This window comes from Bombus huntii, chromosome 16 (genome assembly GCF_024542735.1).
Source record: "Bombus huntii isolate Logan2020A chromosome 16, iyBomHunt1.1, whole genome shotgun sequence".
Lineage (NCBI taxonomy): Eukaryota > Metazoa > Arthropoda > Insecta > Hymenoptera > Apidae > Bombus > Bombus huntii.
Genome location: NC_066253.1, coordinates 2,501,424 through 2,527,941, shown reverse-complemented (window position 1 = coordinate 2,527,941; position 26,518 = coordinate 2,501,424). Strand labels below are relative to the sequence as shown.

At 36.8% G+C, this 26,518-nt stretch overlaps 3 protein-coding genes across 8 annotated transcripts in view; 1 reads left to right on the top strand and 2 right to left on the bottom strand.

Annotated features, from left to right (window-relative positions):
• The first annotated feature begins 1,638 nt into the window (after window positions 1–1,638).
• Window positions 1,639–6,000, top strand: LOC126874445 (chitinase-like protein Idgf4). 2 transcript variants are annotated; one of them, XM_050636513.1, is made up of 6 exons: window positions 1,639–1,781; window positions 2,577–2,712; window positions 3,236–3,489; window positions 3,825–4,128; window positions 4,823–4,985; window positions 5,188–6,000. In XM_050636513.1, exons 2-6 carry the CDS (start codon window positions 2,592–2,594, stop codon window positions 5,666–5,668), a joined length of 1,323 nt encoding a protein of 440 aa, XP_050492470.1. In that variant the 5' UTR covers window positions 1,639–1,781; window positions 2,577–2,591; the 3' UTR covers window positions 5,669–6,000. The 2 variants fall into 2 exon arrangements, with proteins under 2 accessions (XP_050492470.1, XP_050492471.1); XM_050636514.1 differs by having other exon boundaries at window positions 1,640–1,781; window positions 5,206–6,000.
• Window positions 6,001–6,288: 288 nt separating this feature from the next.
• Window positions 6,289–10,623, bottom strand: LOC126874450 (uncharacterized). The gene is made up of 2 exons (XM_050636521.1): window positions 10,049–10,623; window positions 6,289–6,677 (listed from the first exon to the last, which is right to left on the bottom strand). The coding sequence occupies exons 1-2, from the start codon at window positions 10,534–10,536 to the stop codon at window positions 6,530–6,532; spliced, it is 636 nt and encodes a 211-aa protein (XP_050492478.1). The 5' UTR covers window positions 10,537–10,623; the 3' UTR covers window positions 6,289–6,529.
• Window positions 10,624–10,773: 150 nt separating this feature from the next.
• Window positions 10,774–26,518, bottom strand: part of LOC126874443 (uncharacterized) — a 77,370-nt gene continuing 61,625 nt past the window's right edge. For 2 of the 5 annotated variants that reach the window (XM_050636507.1, XM_050636506.1), the window contains 8 exons: window positions 20,429–20,583; window positions 20,180–20,230; window positions 19,506–19,777; window positions 16,984–17,133; window positions 12,276–12,452; window positions 11,874–12,123; window positions 11,301–11,484; window positions 10,774–10,920 (listed from right to left, as the gene is read on the bottom strand). In XM_050636507.1, coding sequence (XP_050492464.1) covers window positions 10,774–10,920; window positions 11,301–11,484; window positions 11,874–12,123; window positions 12,276–12,452; window positions 16,984–17,133; window positions 19,506–19,777; window positions 20,180–20,230; window positions 20,429–20,583 — 1,386 coding nt within the window. Of the gene's footprint in view, window positions 10,921–11,300; window positions 11,485–11,873; window positions 12,124–12,275; window positions 12,453–13,843; window positions 13,895–16,983; window positions 17,134–19,505; window positions 19,778–20,179; window positions 20,231–20,428; window positions 20,584–26,518 lie in introns of all 5 variants that reach the window. The other 3 variants (XM_050636509.1, XM_050636511.1, XM_050636508.1) reach the window with 3 other exon arrangements.

Sequence of the window (26,518 nt, the reverse complement as noted above, 5' to 3'; positions counted from 1 at the left end):
GAGTGATCATCGTTATTTCTTAAATTACTTCTTTTTATTTTTTCTCTTGCCTTCCTTTTGAGTTATGTTTCCTATTATTTGTAGTATCCTGTATTACCAGGAAAGAATTATTTTCAAAATAATAGTTTTTAACTAACTAGTAGACGACTAGCACACACGAGTTGTTTACTAGAAGATAGAAACGCAAATATTGAGAGTAAACGAGATCTACGTTAACACGATAACCCGAGTGAAAGGTTGCGACACCGCTACATCTGAGATTCAGTAAATTAACTGGCTGTTACTCATTTCAGCAGATAGTTCGTGCTTGGTAAAATAACACATTAGATAAACAACGAAGAAGGGAAATTATAACTCACTTCTTATAATCTGTTTACTTATTTGAGAATATCCATGCCCCATTAAAAATATCTCATCGTGATTTTCCATCGTATAAATTGTTTCAATTTGTTTTCATTTTGCTCCTCGTTTTTAACTATTATATTTTTATTTGTTAGGTGGCAACCAGTTATAATCGGAAATAAATGAAAAATGAGAAGTTTGCAACATTGCTTCTTTTAATTTTATTTTTGAAATTAGCTTTAGTTCTATTCAGTATAGAAGAAACATTAAATGTTCCTTTTCTCTCAACATGTCAAATTTAATGTGTGAAGATTTCTTCAGTTTATATCCCTCTCTTTTTCTTTCCTTTTTTTTCTTCCCCTTTTCATTAAACAAATTTCTATACATAGTCCATAAAATAATTGAAAACGCTAAAAACAAGATTTGTTATCAAAATATTTTTAATATCAACATTCTTCCTGAATTAGTCAATGTTGCAATAAAATATTATTAATCATGTAAACTGTCAATTTATGTAACATCACTTCCCTCTTTTATCGCTTCTCTCTTCCTCTTTCTTTTTAAACGAGACTAGTGAATAAAAACAACTCAAAACTCACAAACAAACTTAAAGAAAATTAAAGATGAACACTTAAAGGAAGTAAATTTGGCATCCAAAAATCTCCAAAATTCCAACTCCCTCTCTAAGTCAATCAAAATCAAAACAAAATTTGTTCACTTATATCTAGACCATCAATTCACAGCAAATAATATGTGTAAAATATTTTCATAATAAAAATCCTCTGTCTTACAGAAATATAGCAAAGAAAATATTTGATATCGAGAAATATATAAGAAATTCAGATTTCCTTCTAAAACCAATTTAAATTAAAATTTCTTTTATCTATTAATGTCCTACTCTACCAATTCCCAATCTATTAACCTCCAAATACATCAAATTACCGAATGAAAATCTTCTCCTCTTTAATCACGTTTTTCATTTCTGTCTCACTACTGTAGAAGTAAAAATAAAAAAGAATTTTCTTATTGCCAACGATTAAAAAACAAAGCTACCGAATAACAATCTATATACCGAGTGATCAAAAACACCCCATAAAAGTTCCCTAATTCCTCAAAATTAAAATAATGGAAAAAATCGCCTCTGATCTAACAACAAACCCGCGAGATCATGCCACCAATTCCTCGAATCCTCGAATCGATCCGATTATCTGGTGCGCATTCACTACCGAAGTTCCGAGAAACATTTTGGTCCCCTCCATGGCCTTGATTTCTCGACTGAACGAATATGTCAACACTCATGAAGAAACGGTTTCTGAAAGATCGTTTCGCTGACGTAAGAGATCCAATATCCCCACTACCTCAGTCAATGGAACTGTGCAAGGTATCAAAGTCCCTGACGAAGAAATCGCCACGACAGTCCGTTTCTTCCTTTCGAAAAGGTAAGACGTCTTTCGTTCAGCCTTTTAAGTTTCTATAGACAGTTTTTGTTTTATCTTTTCGTTGGAGAAAAGTACGTCCGACCTTGGAGTTTTTATTGGGGCCACCTTTAATTTTATACGGTGGCAATTTCTTCAGGTTTCGTCCTTAAAAGTGAAACTTTAGATTGTGCGATTGAAAATTATGTGACTTCTATTTGTATATTTTCGGTATTAGTTGAGAATATATCGATTGCCAATGTGCAATATGTCTGAATCTTTTTCTTAATATTTTGGTAATATTTAGTGCCATTTTCTTTATATTTGTAACCTAAAGTTTTAAACTACTGTCAGATAGTTTTCAATCATCTTTTTGGAAGGATAATAGGCGTATTTGAATTTATGGTTGCCGACGCGTATTATGGCATATAGGAACTGTCAATGGCTAAGAAAAGGAGAATCTATTAATAGAAATTATAATAGACATTTTTCTTTTCGTAATTTTACTCCTTTGCTTAAGTAGATTTTTCCTTTAAATTTGTATAAATGTTTCATATACGTAGTTGCTGTTTTGTTTTTCAGTTTTCACGGAGAGCTGTAATTCAATATTTTTTAATAATTTCTTCTTCAACTTTTTATCTTCTTTATTGCAAACATAATGTTATCATTCATTTATATTAAACTTTTGTGGGATACTTATTAAATATATAAATGTAGAAATATAATATTAAACTATAAATATAGAAATATAATGCAATATTTCTTGGGAGCAGATTTTATTTTCTACATGCTAATTTTACTGTATGTTAATTTCCGTAGAACCAGTCTGTGAAAATGAAAGTGCTAATTTTCGCCGCTATTGCGGTATTCTTCGCCCAACCGGCGCTCAGTGTTGACACACATGAGCACAACAAAGTTGTGTGCTATTGGAACAGCACGGCTTTCGACCGACAGGGTAAAATTTCTTTCGTTATTCTATCAAACAACCTATCAATTTGCTCGATTAATTAAAATTTGAAATTATAATCTGAGAAATACGAAGTTTGCCTATTGAGATGTTGAAATTGATTAGTAGTTTTCATGTTGAATATTTCAAACTAAAAGTATCAACAATTACTATAGTCCAATTAAACGTTCTATGATGCTAGAGCAATCATCATTGTTTTATTTAATATAACTGATATATTTTTAATGATGATTAATATCATAACTGTTAATCGTTTATTGATTTTAGTAATCAATCAATTAGTAATTATAGATTAGAAATTAATGACTATTAATCATTATCAGATTAGATAATATAATAGAAAGATTATCAATTATTATTCATTCACCTAATGCTTATTAAATGAATAACGATTTATATATTATATTAATTATTTTGATCATTGTCAATTAATTAAAAATAATCCTACTCTTACATAGCAGCAATAGTTGTGTTTTTGATACTTATTGTAATTTATTGTGATATATTTCAGGGCCAGGAAAGTTCCAGTTGGATGATGTTCGATCAGCTCTATCCCTGTGCACACATTTGATCTATGGGTTTGCAGGAATTAATGCAGAGACATTAGAAGTTGTTCCTTTGAATCCAACTTTGGACACTGGAGTTGGATATTCTTACTACAAACTCGCCACACAATTGAAGAAAGGCTTCCCAGATCTGAAGATCTACCTTAGCATTGGTGGTAATGCTGATCCTGAGGATGACACTCACAAGTATCTTGTTGTTGTAAGTATTATTTTGTTTTTGTTTTTATTTTGTTATTATTTTTTCTTATTATTTTGATTGATTCACTTCAAGGAGCTGTACCATCCTTTATTGTAATTTTTTCCTATAAATACCTTAGATCTAGACTATATTGACAAACAATGTAAGTTTCTTTATAGTATTAAATACAATTTCATTTGGAAATTGAAAATTAAATAATATTGAAATTATTATTAAACATTACATATTTTTCTTTTCTGCTATGAGATGGTACAAAGTTCTAAATACTCCAGATTTGACTTTCATTACAACTCAAACTGAATCTAAGTTAAAAAGACAACTTAACATTGCTGTAGACTGAGACGGCAGAATCAAGGTCCAAGTTCATTAACTCAATCACCCGTCTTCTCAATGATTATGACTTTGATGGAATTGACCTGGCTTGGCAATTCCCACCTGTGAAAGTCAAGAAAGAACGTGGTACATTTGGATCAATCTGGCATGGCTTGAAGAAGACCTTTGGTTATGGTAAATTCAAAGATGACAAGGAGCAGGAGCATCGTGATGGCTTTACCATCTTGGTCCGTGACCTGAAAGCTCAACTCAGACCAAGAATGAAGGCCCTAACTATTGCTGTAATTCCTCATGTTAACAGTAGTAGTAAGTTCAGACTCCATTTTCACTTCTTTACTCTGTTACTTCTTTGACTTCTTAAAATCTCTCATAACATGGGATTGTAGGACGAATTTTCTTAATCAAAGGCGGCGATATAGCGAGTTTGCAATCAGGTGAGATTAAAGATTTGGATGATAGGTATATTGAATATGATATTAGTATCCAGATGTGACGAGGAAATAGGGACGAAAAATTAATAGAAATCACGTAGTCTGTTTGCTTCGAAATTAAGAACGTGCTGCCGCGACCAATCTTGCCTTATCTGTGGCTGTGCGTGTAACTGGCCAGCGTCACGTTCTCTAAATATTGAACCTAGGGAATCTGGTAACTTGTGGGACCTGTAACGTGTTTCCATACACCTCTGTGTTGGTAAAATTGATTGCAAATAACATACACTGTAGGCCATAATTATTAGACACCTACTCGTTACATTTATCAGAAAATTTCAACTGATTTTAATTCTTATGTAGAGAATCAAATTGCTGCAGTTATCAAACACGTGTTTGAATAAGTTCGAAGTTTTAATATTTTTAACTTTTGTGTATAAATTTCCACGCAAAAATAAGCACTAAATTTGGATATCTCAAAATAAAGAAATATTTTTTAGTTCTGTAATATTTTTGTGATTTTTCTTCAAAGTTCTTGTGGATTCTATCTTATTATATTTAATATCTTGCAGTTTATTATGACGCGAGATTGCTGGCACCCAACATCGATGCCGTGCACCTGTTCACTTTCGACCAAAAAACGCCAGAACGTAATCCACAAGAAGGGGATTATCCAGCACCCATTTATGAGAGTTATGGACGTGTCCCCCAAGACAACGTTGATGCCACAACCAGGTGAGGAACTTCTGTAAGCTATGCTTATCCTCTGCCGTCAACTATTAAAAATCCCAAATCGTCAGAAATTTATTGTGCCATTAATTTAATCAAAGTCAATTTCCCTTCAATTCAAGGGGACTCCCTGGCTTTCAAGCGTTCCAATCCCCAAAATGCTCTAGAATCTCCATTTACGTAGCACAATTTTAAAATATCCGTAAAGTATTGATTCTGTTGCAAGGTACTGGCTCGAAAACGGTACTCCAGGCTCGAAAATAGTCGTGGGAATCCCAACATACGCCAGGACATGGAAGCTCACGTCTGACAGTCAAATATCAGGGGTACCACCTATAGTCGCCGAGGGTCCGGGAGCCGAAGGACCACACACAAACACGCCAGGACTTCTCTCGTACGCTGAGGTGTGCTCCAGGCTGACAGAATCCGCTGTCGGTCGTTTGAGACGTGTTGGTGATCCATCCAAGAAATATGGCGGCTATGCCTTCCAATCTTACAATGAGAACACTGGAAATGACGGAATTTGGGTCGGTTATGAGGATCCTGACACAGCTGGCAATAAGGCTGCCTACGCCAAGGCGAAAGGTTTGGGTGGTGTTCTTATCTACGATTTGTCCTTGGATGACTTCCGTGGTGTCTGCACCGGAGACAAGTACCCTATCGTCAGAGGCGCCAAATACAAGCTGTAAGAAGTTATTAAAGACTATTCGACGGACATTGAAAGAGTCAAAGGTGGCCAATTTTGGCACAGCTAAAGTATAAGTTGTGTTAGATCTGTTTTTTGATTAAGGCCGTGCCTAAAAAATGTATTTCTCAATCTTTTTGAAATTTCGATTCTAAATGACCAATGATTTTCACGCATTTGCTTCGTGTTTTTTATATTCTTCGCGTAGCTCTAGTTTTTCGTGATATGTTAAGTATTTGAAAAAAGTGCTGTATCAGAAGTGTTGTATCGAGAATAAAGATGAAATAGTTTGGCGATTAGTTCTTCCTTTCGCCAAATTCTTAATTGTCACATTAACACTATGACTATTGACTAATTTCAAGCTAATCTTTATTAGTGATCAGCTATTTTCGCTAGAAATGAACCAAATATAGTTTATATTTATAGAAAAGTTCAGTAACTTCAAACTTCTTAGCTTCACACAGTAGGTTGCAAGGAATTTCCATAAATCTGTAGGAGGACTGATTTATATTAACATTCACATGGCGCCATTCTAGCCATAGTTACTAATTACCATAGTGCTAGAAACCAACACAACATCTTGATCGGTCGACAAGGTAGAGATTTATGAAACGTGCATGTATATATAGATATAATATATATATATATATATTTCGTGCAGTCTATGAATTCGGATAAACACATTTGCTCGGGTGTGTACGAAAGGTTTCATTGTAAATGGACTAGACTCGATAAATATATCAAATGTTAGGAGTTATGGCACACGAGACACAGCTAATTCGTAGCCACTCTCATACGTAGAAACGAAACGTTCCTGAAATCTCTTGTACATTCGTAGTTTTGCATCCTCCATATTAGCTCGACGTTATTGTCGAACAGAAATCATATTCGTGCTTCGTTCGAACCCACAGCGCTTCACCAAAAACATTCGTGCAGAAACGGTTGGTACAGTGAACGCGGTGTCGTAGACATCTTTGTTCCATTTGGTTCCTGCGATCCAGTTTGTCGTTCCGCTAAATCGAGATAATTTCATTAATACCAAGGTTGAGAGGGAACAATTTACTTCATAATAATTTTTGTGATTTCTTTAACAACACACAAGGTAAAATATATATTTTTGTTAATATAAAATGTGTAATTATCATTTTTGTGAAATCATATCTTTCTTTTTGGGGTTATGGAAGATCGCTTTAAAGGAACGACAAATCAGAAGCAGATGTTGCAACAACACGAACACATCCTGCAGCATAATCGTAATACTTAGAAAATACTGGGCGTGGTAGTTGGAATAGCTTACACTCTATGGTACAGTTAATAATTCGATATACAGTTTAACAGGGTTAGGGCACTCGTTACATTACGGCATATAATATAATGAAATATAATATACGTAGCGTTACAACGTACAATAACACAACGGTTATCCCTGATACTTAATCCTAATCTACTCTGACTTCGGTCCTCGTGAAGTGTTAATTCGAGCCCGTACGTAAGATTAGAAAATCCTTTTTCAAAATTGGATTTTGAAATCAATATGGAACTAAATTAATACGAAAACAACATAATTGATATAGGTAAAATGGACAAGAACGAAGTTAGTACGTAAAGATCTGGGTAGTGCAATGGGTAGTGTATTAGGCTACAATCCCTTGAGCTCTCAGATCGAATCCTAGAAATTTCTAGATTCAGTATCTCGCAGATTTTCCCTGGATTTCGATCATCTGAAAATTTCGGGGAGGAAAATTGTCATTTGAAATGAAATGAAAAAAATAGAAAATTCCTAACTTCATGAAAATCTAAGATATATCTGGGAAAAAGATAGAAAAAACTGAAAATTTCTGGAACTCATGAATTTTTCAGATCAAATAAAATTTGTAGCTATCAATAATTCACTTTAAAGTGATTTTCGTTGTCTTCTCAACGAGCTCGACGTGATCGAGGACAGTCGAGAAGGATTCTCTAAGCAGGAACAGGGCACACTCGACGAGATTACGTTGCTGAAAGCATATCTGTGACTAGATTCAGCTCACCATGAGGTCGGACAGTGAAAAAATAAGTACGCGGAACTCTCTGACATAACTTTCTTCTATGCGTGAATACTGTGTGAAACGTTTGTTATCCAAAATGCTCTTTGGTGCTTCGATATTTTTTGAAAAAATTATTTCTTGGAAATGCAACTTTTGTGTTTGTGTCATTAAGAAACTAAGAAGCAGCAACAAGGAGACTCGTCACATTCTATTCCTTACGTTTTATTATACCGGGGATGATGTATCTGTTGATTTCTTTTTTCAACTGATCGACGATAACCTCACAAATTTCGCGAAATTTTTTCTTCTTTTTACCAGAAATTAATTTTCATTTATTTGTTAAATAACCTTTTCAATGTTCCATTTATGAATAGTGGAATGAAAATCTTTAACGTTCATATATTTCTTAGACTCAACGATATTGTTCTACAGATAACGATATTGTCTCTGAAGATACATTATTAGTCAACGAAATGGCGCCATGTTGTCTCTTAAAAGTTTCCAAATTTGTTCAGCATTCTACTTTGAAACCTTTAACTATGATCTGTATCACTTTACTTAAATTTTTTTTAATGTCAGGTAAAATTAAATTTTTCAATTTAAATTCTGTTCAAATTCTGCTTTTATTATTTATTCACATTTAAATGGCGCGTTACGTATCTTCTGAAACAACCTGTAATAATAAATGCATATCCAGTAAATGCAGATCACGCAATTGGTCAACTCTTTGGATAAAATATCGCATTATTAAATACAGTGACGAATGTCGATAACATTTCCCTGCATAATAATCTCTCTCAAACGTTCCATAAATTTAATCAGTTAGTATTCTACTGTTTTTACAATTTCAACAAAATAATTATCAACGATTTTTGTCGATTGATATCGTTGCTATAGAAAGAAAAGGGGGGGGGGGGGGAGAGGTGTGAATTATTTTTTAGAATTTCACGCAAGTATAGAATAAATAAAATCCAGAATTTTTATCAGTTTGAATGTTTCTTGGGGACGGAATTAGTCGTAAAGTACAAGCGTGTAGATGTTAGAATTTTCGATTGCGATTTTTAATTCGGCTCAATGGTGTAGTGAGATTGTTCCATAAATCATAAAATATAAAAATTAACAAAAATTCATTCATCTATAAAATATTTCTTTAAACTGGGTTCTTTTTAAATGGCATAAACAATCTACATTAAGCAAAGAAAATTTTCTTTGCTTATAGATTTGATAAAAAAAATATTTTTTTTTCACGTATTCTGTTAATGACCATGATAAAGAATTTGACAAAGAATTTTTATTATGATGCAGAAGATGAAATTTGGGAATTTCTGCGACCAGCTACTGAAAAAGGATCCCTATTGGTTCTATTAGTTTCACACTCTGCCAGTTACTTGATTTCCAATGATATTCGATTTTTCTTGAATTTTTTCAAATATTAATTAATCAAGCGTTTCTGTTACGATTCCACTTATCAACAATATATTTCTTCACCAGCTAATTTCTTACTTAAATATATTTCTCGATTATCATAACTATTGCACGATATGCAAAGCTTTCTAAAAATATCCATCACGTTAGCAATATTTAACCGAACAGAAATCTCACCAAGACAAAAAAGACAACGAACAATTTAAACACGTTAGTGAAAAATTAGTAAAAAAAAAAAGAACAAAACAATAACAACGATAATGAATGAAAACGACACGTGATATAAATGCATAAATAAATGATTACAATCATCTTCGTAGGGAGAAGACCGATCATAGTTCTCGAATATCATTTTTTTTTTTTTTTTTCGTTATGCTTATGCGAACTGTCTACATTAAAAACGATATAAATACCGATCTCCCCGATTTTCGGTGATTTTATCAAACTCAACAAGCGATTAATAGTACTAAGACACGAGTCACACTGAACGAAGAACTTTCTTATTATTAGCGAAATACATATCACGTGACTGGTCACGCATCTGCGTGGCCATCATCTTGGAAATCGAATCGAGCTTCGATATTAAACCCGTGCTCGGGAGGAGAGCCTACCTTTTTCAAATAAATTTCAATTGTTTATTCATTATACGACGATTGTTTATTCATCGAAAACCAACTATACGCCCCGAATGTTTTAAAATTACCAATTAATTTTGTCCTACCTAGCGGAGCCTTCCTATATAAGAAAAAGAAAAAAAAAAAAAAAAAAGAAAAAAGGAACGGTCCAGATCGTGTTGCAGGACCTTTTCTTCTCATAACTGTGGGGCTCCATCTTCTAGAAACCTCCTCCAACAAGCACCAATCTCTTCAACTTCATTCCAACAATCCCTTAACGCGTGTCTCTACATGACAGAACACCGTGTGACATTGTACCTAGTATCTTGGTCCACATTGTTCACGCTGAGTACGCGCAGCAGCCTCTCCGTGTCTTTGCACGCATGTCTACTGGTCTGCTGCTGCTTCATCAGCATCATCGGCGTCTTCTTCTTCGGCCTCTTCTTGGTCTGCGGCAAAGTCAGCTCGAGCATCTGTTCGAGTCTCAGCCGGATAGGCCAGCCGGTCTCCTTGTAGTCGTCCTCTTCGTACGTGGACTCGCTGGCCTTCTGTAAGGTCTGGAAGGCATAGTTCATAGGCAACAGCTTTCTAGGTTGAGCGAAGGAGTCGTGAACTCGAACTGGACGAGCCAGGGAAGATCTCTTCTTGGCTGGGGTCAGAGGCAACGGCTGGGTCTTCGTCGACCTGGCTAAATTGCTGGTTTTGGTGTTCTTGAGAACTCTGGTCTCGTCCAAACGAGCCAATATCTTAGCGTTCTCCTTCAGTGATGAAGAGTTTATGGAATTGGTCACTCGATAGTTGCCCATAGTGCTTTTTGCGACCAGACTGTTGTTCTTCGTGCTTTTCACTAGTTTTAGGTTATTGTTGTTGATCGCAGTGATGCTGGGATTGTTGTTGTTGGCAACAGTGGTCACGTGGCGACACTGTTCGGCACACTGTAGGCAATCGTAGTATTTCTCGACCGCGTTACGTCGTGCTGAAGCGGAGAATCGTTCGCGAAGGTTCGCGCGATTCTGGCGCTCGCCTGGTTGGCGAGGCTGTTGTCACACCTCCTGAAGATACTTCAAGGGGCACAGAGTTTCCCTGTACAGCACCTCGCCCTCTTTGCCCGTGTGGTCCGCTGATCTCACGTCCGCGGCGCAACGAACCATCGCTACGCCATCTACCTCCTCGCCAACCTGAATCACGATCTGGGGAAGAGTTCGCATAAATAGATTGCGTTGATGATACAGTATTATGGTGGATTATCAAGTGCATGTATTTAACATATGATACATCATGATAAAGGCAAGATTCCTATCAATTAATGGGCGAATAAAATTGTAGGATTTGACTTGAAAAACATGACGTGTATGTGCATAATAGGAGAAGGACCCTAGATTTTGAAATACCTAGGGCTATCGTAGTACATGTAGTATTGTAGTTGTTAAAAAGGATCTTGGCTCGGATTTGGTTCGTTCTCATTGAAACAAAAGTATACAAAGGATTGACAATAAAATAATAAGGATTACAATAACGTGAAGGTTACTTTGCGCATAATTGTGTGCCTTATAATATATAAAAAGAATACCTGGTCACGTAGTAGGGTAATCTGGTCAGTTAATTGTAAGTTGCGAGTGACCTGAAGCGTCTTCTGCCCAGACTCTACTCGCATAACGTATGCACTGGGGAAGTAACCCACTCGGCCTCCCAAACACTTCCCTTTCCACCAGTCCTTCTCTGATTTATCAATTACTGTCACTTTGTAGCCAGCTCTGCGAAACGATTAGGTTTCAACTATTAGTAGACACGTCAAAGAGGCCTGCTCTTTTCCCAGTTCAATTTGCTATCCTCGCATCTTAAGCAAGAGGCAAACGAATGAAAATAATTCAAAGATTGAAAAGAGTCCCTAAGACGAATAGACAGCAGATTGAACAATCCTAGTTACTTTTCTATGTCCTAACTCAGGTCTCGCTCAAATTATTTTAATTTTTTAAATTCTTATTCTATGTAATTCTTATTTAACTTTTAAACAATCTTCGATTATATAAGGTATACAAAGTATAGTATTCGTGATGATATTTAGTAGGCGAAATTCTCCAGTACATAGAAACGTATAAGTAACCGCGGTCTATTAACTGAGTGATTATCATTGAATGATTACTTCAAGTCCAACTCGTCCCGATGTCGCGCCTCGAAGTTGTACAGCACCACATATAAATTATTAGGAGGTAGAACACGTTTTCCAGGTGGATTCACGTGATTCTGATTGTTAGTGTGCGGCGAGGGGCAAGGAGAGGTGCTCGCCGATGAGTACGATTTTTCATTTTCATCTGGCAGCTCCATGCTGGACATCCTGATGGCCCCCCTAATGTGCTTGTGGACGCTGTGGCCCTGGCCTGGACTACATGGCGCTGCAATCGAGTCGTTCAAACCATGAATGATATTTTTAACCTTTTCGAGACTAATTATCTCCAACCCTGCGCTATACTTTCAAGTCTGACTAATTTCATGATCTCGCCATATCTCTTCTATCAAGGACATCCAGTAATTGATCAATACTCACATAATCTGTTGATGCTTCCACTGTCAGAATGTCTGGGTGGCGTGGACTCTCTTTGGCCGCCGGTATAGTAATCACGTGGACGATGTCGAACGTGAGCGGTGCCCTCCGGAGAATCCAAGCTGAGACTCTTCATCCTTAGGTTCAGTCTCTCGCGTCTACGTTGTGGACTATGCGGCGCTTCATGTTCCATAATGAGCGATCATAGCAAGTTAGCCTTTGAGGTTAGCTCGTAGCTCGACATTGACGCCATTTTACAAAGCAGTGTTATTTTTCCATTCTGTTTCTCGTTTCTTTTTTCTAGTTTATAAGCGGATAGTTAGAATAGAGAGAAGTTAGAGAGAGTTTGCTTGCAGGAAGAAACACGAACATCTTGTCAGCAAGATGTACCTACCTACCCTTCTCGCTTTTTGAGGTTATATCTGTCATCGAAGCTCGCTGTAATGATGTATCGTTACAGCGGAAAGCTCCCGGCTTTTTTTCTTAAATTAAACGGAGTTTAGGTAGAGATAGAGCAAGCTTGACAAGTTTCTACGATTCAGAGACAATCTCTTTTTCTCACGAAAATGTTAATTTCGGAAAAATAATAAAAGGTAAAGTAAAGTAAACCAAGGTGAAAGAAAATTATAAAAAAAAAAGAAAGAAATTTCAGAATCTCAGATTTTTTAAGGAAATTCAGTTAGCAGTGTAGAACGAAAAAGTGGAGAATACACGATTTTCAACAAAATTCGAATCCACACGTCGATATATGCGTGCAAGAAAATTGCAATATGCACACGTACACATAGATATGCAAGTGGAGGCTCGTAATTTTTAATCAATTCCCAATAGAGACAACAGGTTTCCATACATTTTCATTCTGACAAATGTACTCATTTGGCGTCAACGTCGAGACCGGAAATCAACACATACAACGAGACAGGAACACCATATAGATATACGGTAACATTACGAATGCACACAAAGAAAGTATTTCTCTCACCAGGCGATAAACTTAACTAGTATACGATACTTTTTAACATAGAAAATAATTTTATATAAAAAATAAAACAAAAATGATAAAAAAAGGTAAAAAGGCAAAAAAAAAAAGAAAAATGGGACACGACTCGCGCATCAAGAAGTGAAAGCATAGGAAATCGCAGGAGAGAACATTTTTATTTACAATATTTACATGATTTCTCCCTTGTACTAATTTTTCTTCTTTTTCATTGACTTCGAGTTCGTTTTTCGCGCAATACTTCCTACTTCATGTCCGTTCTTCCCCTACTTTTGTGCACATTTTCACCATACTTTCAAGATTCGTACTTTTCGATTTTCTCTCTGAGGAGATAATCTCTTAGAGCAAGAAAGCTGGGAAATTAAAATGCGGAATAATGTTTAATAACTCAGATTCGAATAATTATACATTTTTTTTTTCGTTGCAGTTTTTTTTCGAATTTCGTGACAAAACAATCCCAGATTCGACAATCGTGTTAATCATTTTGATCTTCAAAGGGAACTAGGCTAATTGAGATAATAGTTACTTAAGTGATTGGAAATTGCACTGAAGTAATCTTGTAGTGAGTCCTTACCTTTACGGCGCGGTCTTTTTTGACACAACCTGTACGTAAACGATAAAAATTCTGCGAATAATTGGCGCCAATATAGGGATTTTTGTGCTATTTGGTCATGCTGAATTTAGGAATAAATATCTTACATACTTAAACTGGGCGAAAATAAAAAGTGTTTGTAAGTTTCTATAACGAGAAAATTAAACAATACCATTCAGCAATTCAAAATATTTCTCATTTACAACTACTTTTTCAACGATACTCAAATAAAAAATTGTTCACTATTGAATCGGGGAAATTTGCATTAGCAATTCCACCTTTCCAATCTTGCAATTCTACGGAAAAGAGCAACTGTGGGTGGGTTCGCAGAAATAAATGATCAACTCCTTCGTCAAATGCTGGTTGAATGGATGAACAATAAATTTACAATTTTATACTCTACATATTGTCAATTCCAAGCGTTGTTCCAGTCCTTACACGGAAAAAATTTAGGCGCAAACAAGTTGTATAAGTTAAATGAAGAGAACTTTGTACGCAATTCCAACGTTCGTTCACTTTAGCGCAATTCCAGCAAACTTCTTCGATTCGTGCGTAAACAAAGGTACTCGGAAAAACAGAATTGTATACATAAAAGTCGATCGATATTCGCTTTCCTTGAAACAGGATCGAGCAATTTCACCTTCGATTCCTCGACAATTTCAAACTGCCTCTCTAATTTCACACAAAACTGAAACCAATCGATTTATACTTCGAAGTTGTATATTTCAATGCCGCGCAACTTCAGCAATTCCAGCGAGTAACACGTACACGTATCACGTCACGATATATAAACGAGAACCGCACACATCAATTTCACCCATTGGATTTTCACAATCGCAATTCCATCCCCATACCCTAGCAATTCCACGTTTTCAGCCCGTTCACGAACGTTTCACCATCTAAAACCTACTCCACAGTCCACAACTAGTAATTATAGATCACGAGTCGCTAGATTTCAGTTCCTAGAAGCTTTAAATCCATTTTTTTCGAAACGCAGATCGCTTAAGCGACGCGCGTCCAGTTCAAAGGTCATCGTTTTTTGTTGGAGCCATGGTAAGAACGTTCGGGTGTCCTTTGCGAAGAGGTCGAAGGTTTCTCTTGGGTCATCAACACCAGTGGCTGCCCGAATGGTCTGGTTCCCGACATTGATCCACCGCTGCCCCGTCCTGGTCAATGGAATTGCAACGATTCCGAGATGATTTCGCCTTGATATGTTTTCTCACGCGCTTTCCACTCCAATTGTAGCTCTTTCTCTCTTAGTACAAGCACTGTTTAATTTAGTCTCACTTTCGAGGCTGGTTTTAGTCGTTAGTAGGTGCAATTCCGTGGGATTTCCCCGTCCAGCGCTAGTGGCGCCGTTATCGGTGCTTTCCCTATCTGTTACCGCGATATTTGAAGATTTCACCTCTTTCTCCCTTAGATGATTTGTTTGTTTCGCCATGGAATCGATTGGAATTGCGCGTTTAGGCTCCATGATGAAATTGGTTAGTTTTTTTTAACATTGACGCTAATGTCGATTATTACGTTACGTTCGCGATTTCGGAGACTAGGGAATTAGCGATAATGACTGCTGTTCCTTTGGGGACATTTCAAGCGATTTGGGACTTTTGATCGGATTAGTTATTTTTTGTTTTTATTTTTTTAATGGAACTGTCAAAGTTACTCGTTCAAGAATCGAAGATCGTCTGTTTGTGATTTCTTCGTTACTTGAAGTTGGGGGACAGAAAGCGGGCAAACGTTTCTCTCTTCGTCCGTAGGAGGCCTCGTGGTGAAACTAAAACTTCCCGCCTTATCGAGAACTCTTAAAGCGATCCTTCTTTCCCCAATTTTTTTCCAAGATAAACGATCGACGAAAATTCACGTAGGACACATTGCACGATGATAAAATAACAAAAATATTTGCGAAAAATTCTTTCACGTTTATAGAAAATGATAAATTTTTAAAAAATATTCACACTGTAATTATCATTGAGGTAACACCAACAACAATTTATCCATTTTAAAAGCTTTCGCGATTTTTACAAAATTCCAAAAGTATTTCAGTTAAAAAATCGAGAGATTGAAAAATCCGTAACGCAAAGTCGATGATCTCGGAAAAGTGATGACGATGGGCTAGATCCATCAGTGCATGCGGGGAATCCCGAATAGTACGATAAAAACAGTACAGATGGCGCGCGTGTAACGAGGAAGAATGAAGATGAAGCAGGGGAAGAAGTAGAAAGAGAGACAGAGAAAATACTGGATAGATAAAAAGAAAAAAGAGGCAAAAGTTACGAGTCATGTCCCTAAAGAAGAGTATATTTCTGTTGATTAAAAGAATAAAAAGAGAGAACAGGGTAAAGTGCCACCTTGAAGCAGAGGTTGCTCTAGCAGATGCATAAACTTGATGAAGTCGCTTCAGGATTGCATCTTACTCTTCTTAATCATCTAATGCTTTCATATAAAATATATTTGCTGAACTTTAACTGAAATCAATAGCTTCCCTCATGTTCGAAGTACTTTTAATACATTTTTCTCTTGGCACAGGTGCCAAGTTTTACTTCAGATCTTCTCTCAGAGGAAGCAGCATATACTTGACATTTAACGAAGACCTCAAGAAGGAAGAAACCTTTATAAGACTCTCTTAAGTGAAATGGATTGAAGTTAGCAGAATACTGTATTGAATACTGGAAAGGAATTTGGTTTTTTTTTCTATTTTTAAACATCTTTTCCATTTCAGTTTGTAATAAATTAAGCATGATATGAAATAGAATAACTTTAGTCTAACATACAGTGATTTCTCTAATATACTTTATAGCATAAAACTACATCAACTACTCTAACACATACAATAAATGTTCTAAATGGGAGTATTTACTTCTTTCAGCTATCTGACTCATTTCTAACTCCTACGCTCTCACATACCCATAAATTTCCTCTACGTTACCAGAAACTTTCAGAATCTACGATTCACTGGGTCGACCAAGCTTCAACAACTTGAGTAATTTGTCAGCAATTATCTTTGCACAGTAGAATGCACCTGAAGAGCACTCCAGTCACAGATTTCAAGAAACAGAGGAATTATACTTTTCCTATAGGGAGGCTCTGCTTCAAGGTTAAGAGGAATTGGTGCTGTGCCTTACCAGAGGTGGACGAGGAACAAGGGTGGGAGGAAGCCCTCGCTGACGAAGGTGCTGGAGGATGATCTGCTGTGGGAGGCGTAGGTGGTGAGTTTGTCGAGTTTCCACGGATCTCGCCTGCCTGCTTCAGCACCTGGTATATGGCGTCCACGTCTGCTCACACGAGATAGACAGATAGCAATGCAAAAGCAGAGAGACATCACACGAGGTGCTTTCTTTTCAGTACTTTTATTTTTTTTTTTTTTTTTTTTTTGCTTGGTTCACTTTCCTTTCCTTTGCCCTCAACTTTATGACTCGAAGCAGACGCTCCTTGGGCAACAAGTGTCTTTAGTTGGTCCTTTCTAACTTATTAATTAGTTGTAATTTAATTTATTATATTTATTTACTTGCTGTATGAATAGTTTCGCTTATTAATATATAATGGAGTTTGTTGTATTTGTTTAGATATTTAGTAAAATGGAAATAGTATCTTTTTGTATAGAATTGAGAAGCTGTTGAGAAGAAGGAGCTACAGATAGCAGGAGCGAGTACTTAGAACAGTAAGATTGGTCAATTTTAAAGACACCTGTTCATGGTAGCCATACTTCTCATCAAGAGTTGAACTTTATTATTCTACACTGATAGTGTGTTTTAGTGTCATTTGTTCAGAGCCACCGACCACATTCGTCCAGTTTCATGTACCGAACAATAGAAAGCCCATTATCGAAGAAGAAATTTACACTTAGAAATTGGAAAAGAATTCAGTGGAGATCGTAGGAAATAGGAGATTTAAAGGGCAGCCAGAATCTATCTCCATCAGTGGCATAATTCAGGTTGAAATCATTCAAAGTCAATTTGCAACATTACTGGCTGCACAGCGGATAACAAAATTGGCATCGATCGTTCGGAGGATGGGTTGACAGTGACGTCAATTGAAGTAAATCAGGTTGAAAGGATTAAGAGCACGTAACAAGCGATCGCTTAACAGGAGATTAAGCCAGGGAATCTCCCAATAATTTTTGACACCTTTCAAACAAATCCATCGTTTCAACACTAGGTGCAGTGTTCTTTGTATCAAGAATTAAAAAATATGGTTTTTCTTGTATTTATAGGAAGATTCAGTGACTCTGAATATTTGCTAAACAAAACGAGTAATAAATATACATATGATAATAAATAACAAATAATTGAACAGACTAATGTTATGTATACCAACAGTTGACATATATGGCACTAGTGTTGCATCGTCATTTGTCATGTTGTTTAAGATAAAACAACGTAACTAAAGATACGATTCCTATCTAAAATTAGATGCAAGCCCTTCAGAAGCAATTCTTTCCAAATCTAAATAATAAATAACGACTACCTACCTAACTGACTGACTGCATTAACAGATAAATATGTATATCGTGTGTGCTAGTAATTGACACTAACATTGCACTGGTGTCGCCTCTCCAGTTGTCACAGTGTTAAGAAGGAAACTAATTTAAACAAATATATCATTTTATGTGAAATCATATGAAAAACCTACCAGAACCTTCCCTAATTCATTTTTAAGACTACTTCTCTAACCTGAAAGCTTCCATCTTAGCTGGCAGCTAATGGAACTTAAAGAGTCTCCGAGCGATCGACTTTTCAGCTTCAGTGACTCTGAACGACACCGAGTTACACCATAGAGAAAGAGTTTTTCCTTTTTCTTGTAGCCTGTTCAGGCGATCAAGGGACGCGAAGAGGAAGAAAGAAGGTTGAAGGGTGAATGATCCGATTAATTTGTTAATCGCCATGGGCTGTGATGCATACCATGATCTCTGAGCCTTTCCGTGCCTCGCATGTCGATGAATCGCGTTCAGGGAATTCGATCAAGGTGAGAAGATGAGGAGCAGAGCTTGGTGAAAAATTTGATCCTTCGTTTCCTTTCGCATCTTTTTCTTTGTTTCAGTTTATGGATCGATCGATACTCTTATCTAATGAAACTGTCCATGCACAAACTATTCTGACCCTGGTACTTTGGATCCAGCAATTTATTTTACCAATTAGAATCCCAAAGTGAGAAACTAAACTTTCGAACAAGCTGGCATGTCGAACTGCAGCACCGAGATTGATCCAGAATTAAATTCCAGGCCATCAGGCTTAAATTTCAGTATAGTGATTCATCAATTTCACGCAATCTGTTTCATCCGGCTGGCTCCAATCCCGGATCGATCATCTCCCTCATCCCTGCAGTTCAATTTTCTTTCCTCCTGCAAACCTTTCGCCCTAATACAAAGGAATCTGCCTCAAATTTCCAATATGAAAATGACGAACCACAGGGAATAGACTTGGTGTCATAGCGAGATTGTCATCAAATTGGTCGAAGATAAACTTGCTACTTCTGAGGGTGTCAAAGATTCGGTTAAGAATAGATTCGTCTCATTTCTTAGAGCATCGATCATCCGCGACAACGAGAGAGAAAGAAAGAGAGAGAGAGAGAGAGAGAGAGAGAGAGAGAAAGGGGATAAGAAAATCAATTTTGACACAATCACATTCTCAAACTGGCGAGTACTTACTGTACTCTGCGGCCGCGGTGTCGTCCACTTGAGTCTGAGTCTTCTGTCGACGAAGAAGGGGAATCCCTCCGCTCTTTTTAGGCGCCAGGCTCGGACACATGACGGGCTGCACCAGGTTGATGCAGTCGGTGTGAGCGTTTGCTTTGCAGCCACGACACCTGACGCCCTGGCGGCTATGGCCACGTAACACCTGGCCACACGCATCGCAGGGAGTGATTTTTCGATAAGTGTACTCGCGCCAAGAGTGACCTCCCTCGGACTCCAAACTTTTCCTGAAACAAGTTGCACTTTGTAATTGCTTCTTCAACCTTCTTCTTCTGTTTTGTATATTTCATGTGTCATATATTTAATGTAGCCTGTTTATCTTGTTAATGGTATCTTTAAGGAAGATTTGTCAGATGCGTAGAAATATAAGAAGGTTTTAGGAAATTTCTGGAATTTTGTAGAGTACTATGATTTAAAAGAACGGACCAAATGGTGTATATCATTATCACCAAATAAAGGAATATATCTTCAATGCAATTTCTTTGTAAAATTATTAAAAATTGTATTGCTAATATATTATAAGATATATATATGTTAATGAAAGAGCAGGAAACAAATTTACCTCGTTGTTGAATTAATCATTAACCAAGTTGAACGAATATCTAGTGACTTTCTAGTGACAAACTCACCTAGACATGGCGACGACTGTAGAAACAGCATGGTACATCGCCTGTTTCCCTCTGTGTTAGTGAAGCATTGACAAAACAACAATTTTGGTTATTCAAACACAACCAACACACTTTAACAAAACATGTTATCTAAAAAAAAAAAAAAAGAAAAAAGAAACCAATGAAAACAAAAAATAAAATAGGCAAGAAGGAAGGAGATATTCGAAGCATTCGTCGTTTAAAGTCCATTTTCATCGAATAGTTACTGACTTGTCGGTTGATGGCGGAGTCGTCGGGGAGCTGGTTTTCAAACTCTTGAACGCTTTCAACCATTTGTGCTTGGTACTTCCGGTCGAGCCATTCGACATCTTCCGGCTGCTCACCCCATCCGGTTGGCCGGCTTCTCCAGCCCCGAACAGCTCCTTCTGCAAATTGAAACGAACGTCACATATAATATCTGCTCTGGCAGACTTGGACCATTTTTTAACAGAATCCAATTTTCCCCTAGTACTTGAAAATTCCCTAACGATCTCCCTTTACCTCTTTTGCAATTATATAATATATTATATAATATCTAATATATAATAATATATAATATATAAATTATATAATATCTGCTCTGGCAGACTTGGACCATTTTTTAACAGAATCCAATTTTCCCCTAGTACTTGAAAATTCCCTAACGATCTCCCTTTACCTCTTTTGCAATTATTTTTGAAATGATCACCGACGCCATTATGGAATTAAGTAATTACACTAATTAACTTCCATTAACGAATTAGATACCTTTTTAGAATGGGAAACGATATAATCTAACGAAGAAAGAAAATGGTCACAGTGTTTCTTGGAACTTTGACGCTCTGATGCTTCAGTGGAAAAATTGATTCCTGCGCTTTTAAGTTGTATTTCTTGAGACTTTCTGGTTCCTTTTTAAATTGCAGTAATGAAAAGTAATCAAAATTAAAAATATGCGGACAAAGATCATTTTTGTATCTTGTATACCTTAAGAAATATTTTCTAGAACCTCAAAGTAGACAAATTTTTTTTAAAACTCATCTTTCCAATCTTTCATTTCTAATTAACGAAATAACTAAAAAATTATATTTCTTTAATCTGATTTATGACTTTTAGAATCTTTTTTAGATTCTAGCAATAGCTCGCTAGATAACATACAAGTATTTTTCCAATAAATCAAACTAATATTTTCTACATTGTAAATATAATATATTCAGCGAATTTTTTTCTTTAAATTTTTCCCATTAATTCAGTTATTTTCTATCCTAACAAATATAGTAACGAAATAATAGAAAATTGTGTTTCTTTAAAGCAACTCTTTTCAATTTACCTCTACCACTTCGTTTGAAACCTGTAGCAATAATGAAAGATATAAACCGAACGATAGAAGTCTTGTTATTGTGCCATTGAACACAGGGATATCGGAAAACTTTTCAGAAAGTTCTGTTTCCTATGGTATGACAGTGCGATGACAATGGAAATAGTCGAGTTTCTGCACGAGCCGGCAAACAACTCGTGCACGACCGTCTGGTAAATAGATATCCAACGAAAGAGGAAGCCAGAACCGTTTTAATGCAACGGCTCTGCCCGCTATTAATTGGATTCTATCGAGGACACCTGATTATTGCTTATCGTAACACACATGTACCAACTTATTTTCCAATTATTATCACCATTTCGCAAAGCTATTTCAATTGTATCATTCGATTTTAATGTTCCATTATTTTAATAATATTTTATTATTAACTAAATAAATTGCCAATTTTGATGGATTTATGTGAAAATTGAAAGATACAAAAATGCGCAGGATGTATGAATATGGAAAACAACATGCATATTCAGGGTATGTTCATTAATATGCAAAATGTAAAATATCTAAATATTCAGAAATATATAAGAGATCAAAAGCGTGGCAAACTAATGTTTATTCTAGCTGCAGGGTAGCTTTTGCTTCCAATTAGAAAAATCGCAATTTTTAATAAACAGTCTCTTAATAAATATAAACAAATATTATTGTTCTTCCATCAATCAATTGTTTAAAAGTGAAATAGCGTTGATTATAATTATTGGACATTTAATTGCCAACAACAGTGTCCAACAGTGGTTAATATTTCATAATTAACAAATTTGCTAATTCGAGGCAAGGTCTGCCGGAAATAATTGTTAATTAAAATTAGGCCATCGATAGTACAATATTACGGCAACCGAGATTCCTATCGATCCCAAACAGACCATTGTACCTATCGCTATATCGTGCACCGAGTATACTGTGGGGGCTTCATTCATAAAGACACTGAAGGAGCATCGACCATCAAGTCAAACTGTACTCTGCATTATTCCGCGATACGTTACTCAATAGTCTGCAATCTACGACTGGACAGCACGAAAATAATACAAAAAGTAAATAACGAAAGAAGCAAAATCAGGGACATTTACAAAAGTCAAGACACTAGGTATTTAACACGTTCGCTGTTAAAAAGTACAGATATTTTTATGTATGGAATTGTAAAATTTGATTTGCAAGATTTGTAAAATGGATTTGCCAGAAACGAAGGCAAGATTGACACATGAAATATGCACGTAGCAGAGTCAAATGATATCTCAACGCATTTCCTATAGTCGCCTCTCTTTTCTCCTTCTAAAAATATTTTATTCAAACGTGTACAGATATAGACGCAACAGTTGCGTCTGTGCTACTGTGCATTTATCAGAGAACAAACGTTACGCAACGTCAGCTGCACTACATCTCATCAGGCAATACAATTGCAACGTGCAACGACGACGCACGATTTTTCCAGCAACTTTTTAATACACGCGAAAGTGTTAAATATCGGGGAATCTAGTTTGACAAAACAACGGTAAAAGCCATCGCATAAACAATTCTTCTTAATCAATTCCCGACTACTCTGTACACACTTGCGAATGCCCGCAAAGCCCCCGGTATCGACATCAAAATACGCCACGAAGAGTCCATTCTGTCAAGCAAGGAACGACACTCCCCTAACGAAAATCATTCGACCACGTTTAATCCCAAGCACGTGCGGCAAAAAGTGTCCCCCACGTGTGTGTCCTGATCACGGACACGCGTCTCGACGCCTGCAAATATCGTGTGTCACGTGTCAAAACACCATGCACCAGCTGCTCCTACCAGCAGCTGACCTAACTTTCTCATAGACCTGCGTTTGTCGCTAATTTTCGTAGAACCATCATTCAGGCACACATTCACGTCAAATACCACTAGACACAATGTGTACAGACTTTGTGAGGCAAGAAGAACCGGAAGCGACCGCAGTGGAGCCGCATAGCAACGGATGCGAGTTATCTGGAGTCAGGAACGCGAGGATTCACCAGCGCGAAAGCACACTGCGCCACGAATAATGGCTCGATCACTGTCTGGCTGCACGGATCTGATGTCTGTGACCTGGATTCGCGATAGAAAGCGAAAGGGGCCAGGTGTCTCGTCCAGGTGTTTCAAGGGGGATACTAACGACTTGTGTGCGCAGCGTTGTCCAGCCCATTTTCGCGAGGACTAGTCAGGCTCCTCCTGCCACCCTGACCTAGGAGAGCGAACTCGAGGCCAGGAATGGATTTTCAGACGGCGGCTGTCGGATGGTGACCCAGTTGTGAGGGCGCATGTCGCGCGATTGCGCGCCCCTATTTATCCGGGCGACGCGTTAGGCAACGCAGCGCGTGTCTGTTTACGCGTATCCGGTTTTCGTTCCCTATCTGTCAACTGTTCTTTGGAACCTGTTTCGTCTGCAGCCCATGGCCACGTGTAATTTGCAAGCTGTCTACCTTTGTACCTACATTGTTTTATTTTACGTTTTACTCTACTCAGTTTATTGTATTCAGTTGTCGGTCTTTTGCATCGGTTTATAGGCAATTTGGAGCGCGTCAGTTTACGCGTATCCGATTTTTATCTCGCATTTGGGAATTGTTCTTTGCTATCTGTTATCAGTTTCTCTTTATGCCGGTTTATTACTGTTTGACATGCATTTGTTTACGCATGTCCCGTTTTCCTATCTGATAATTGTTCTTTTTAGTTTGCTTGGTTTTCCATTACGAGTTGTACGTCGAGTGTATGATTGTATGCCAGTTGCAAGTTATCTACCTTTTATATCTGTATGCTTCTATCGATAGCTTCTCTTTCTATGATTTATATTTTTCGGATTTTATTTCATTTAGTCATCAGCGTTTTGCCATGGTCTATTGCAGTTTGACATGCGTCTGTATTCGGTTTTTATTTTCTAGACGTGAACTGTTCTATGAAATTTGCTTTTCAGCTGTATCTTTTACATTTTATTTTATTTAGCCGCTGATAGACTGCGCACGTTCGTGCAAATTCGTACTTTTGCGAAGGTAATTTAAGAAACGAAATCCCAGCACAATTGATTTATCCAATAAACGTTACAACAAGCATTTTGCTTTCGATATTTCGTATGTTCCATCTACAGAGGATTCGTCGGTTTGTGGGAAGCGTTTCAGACGAATTGGATAACTTTTGATAATCAGACAGATCAACTTCGATTCCTTCTAACTTCTCGAATACTTTGGACTTCTCGTTAAAACAGTTCTTAAAAATTCCGTACAAGTGCCCAAGTTGTTATGGTTCTTAATTACTCAGGTAAAATTTTTAGTTGAAGTGTTTGGAGGGACTTCGCTTGACTCCATTAACTCAGGTGCCACTTTCTCATCTTTCACACAACTTTTTGATTTTTTAATTGAGACAATTTCTCAATATTGCAGGGGAATGTTGATAATTATACAAGTTTGAATAAGTCGATGGAATTGAATGGAATAGGATTTTTCAATATCTGCAAGCACTCGCAGTAATTCTCTTAATTGTAAAATATCATTAAATTAATCTAAAAAGAAAATAAATAAATTCATCAATCTGTTAAATTAATCTAAAAATTCGTTCTCTTAAAATATTATCATTTTGATTCTTTCATTGATAGCAATTTTGGACAAGATAGGAAAGCCACTTGAAACGATGTTGCCAGTTGAAGAAACATTTTTTGATCTCATCGATGACAGAGGTTTCTCAACTTTGGGTCAGCACAATTTCTCAATTTCTAGAAGAATTTTGAGTGCTCGAGAGTTAGAGAAACAATTTTAATGATTTGCCCTTCCAGATAAAAAATATTTCAAAAATATTTTAGCCTCCACTTTGATTAATCAAGATAATCGACAGATCTTTGTTTGGTTGCTACGATTGGAGCGATATTCTTTGATTTCTGAAGATACACCAAGTAATTTTCTCACTCCAATGAGATTTCTATTTAACTACTGGTTACATATTTGAGAAATTGCTAGGAATCGAAATAGCCTTGAATATTTTAACCTGCAGAAGTGCAGGCTAAATTGAATCGTTTTCAAAGGACTGCAGCAACTTTTATCGTTTAATCGCAGCTCCATATCAATCGGGCATACTTTTTGAATATTTGAAGGACCATTTCCGATTCAACGTTCCGCTAGAAAACAAAGAAAAGAGAAACATGAAGAAGAAAATGAAAAAGGAAGATATACCATCCCGCTGGATGTATTAATCTAAAAATTCGCGTCAAAATCATTTTGTACAGAGCACAATTGCATGTAAAATTCTCTCTACGTGGCTAATAAAGTTGAAATCCTGTCGCTCAGATAAGAAATCTAAATTTAAGTACCTTCTCTTCTTCTTTATCGCTTTCTTTCATGCAACATCTTCTTTAAATTAGCCTCTAAATCTCTGATAGATAAAAAAACACAAGCTTCCTTCATCGTCTTGACAAATTGATCGAGGCTAGGGTAGAAGCCTAATGCAAAGGAAATTGCTAGGATGGATCGAAGCGGGCAATTATCGATATCTAGCCTGTTCCATAGACACTGGTATCTGGTGGCCGCTGACAGGTCCATTAGGACGTGTCTTGCTGAAAATTTCAGCAAGACTCGGCCACGATATCGATCCCCTGGTGGTGAAAGCACCGGTTAAACGACCTTCCCTCAATCTATAATCTTCCTGACTACGTGGCCAATTCTCGTGTTCTACGAGCATGACTATAGCACCATCTTTGTTACCGAAGACGTTTACCAGCAGCTCTCATCAGCTAACAGATCGGTAGCCTAAGTTTTACAAATTGTCTGGAATATTTTTACAAAGAATATTAATACTAGGCTATTAGCAAGGATCAACTACTATATCATTGATCGCCCTTTGCTATCGATATTCAGGTTGGCAGACAATTATTCAGATTTACGTGAAGCCTAAATGCTCATTGCGGCAAAAAGTTGGCAACGTCACAGAGGCTGCTATTTTAGGAGGTAATGGAGTGCGGATCAGCCTACATTTAGGTATTCAGTCATCCT

Coding starts and splice junctions, on each gene's coding strand:
- LOC126874445 (XM_050636513.1), top strand. CDS start 2,592: ATGAAAGTGCTAATTTTCGCCGCTATTGCGGTATTCTTCGCCCAACCG. Junction 2,713..3,235: donor CACGGCTTTCGACCGACAGG/GTAAAATTTCTT, acceptor GATATATTTCAG/GGCCAGGAAAGTTCCAGTTG. Junction 3,490..3,824: donor CTCACAAGTATCTTGTTGTT/GTAAGTATTATT, acceptor ACATTGCTGTAG/ACTGAGACGGCAGAATCAAG.
- LOC126874450 (XM_050636521.1), bottom strand. CDS start 10,536: ATGGGCAACTATCGAGTGACCAATTCCATAAACTCTTCATCACTGAAG. Junction 6,678..10,048: donor AATGTGGACCAAGATACTAG/GTACAATGTCAC, acceptor ATCTCGATTTAG/CGGAACGACAAACTGGATCG.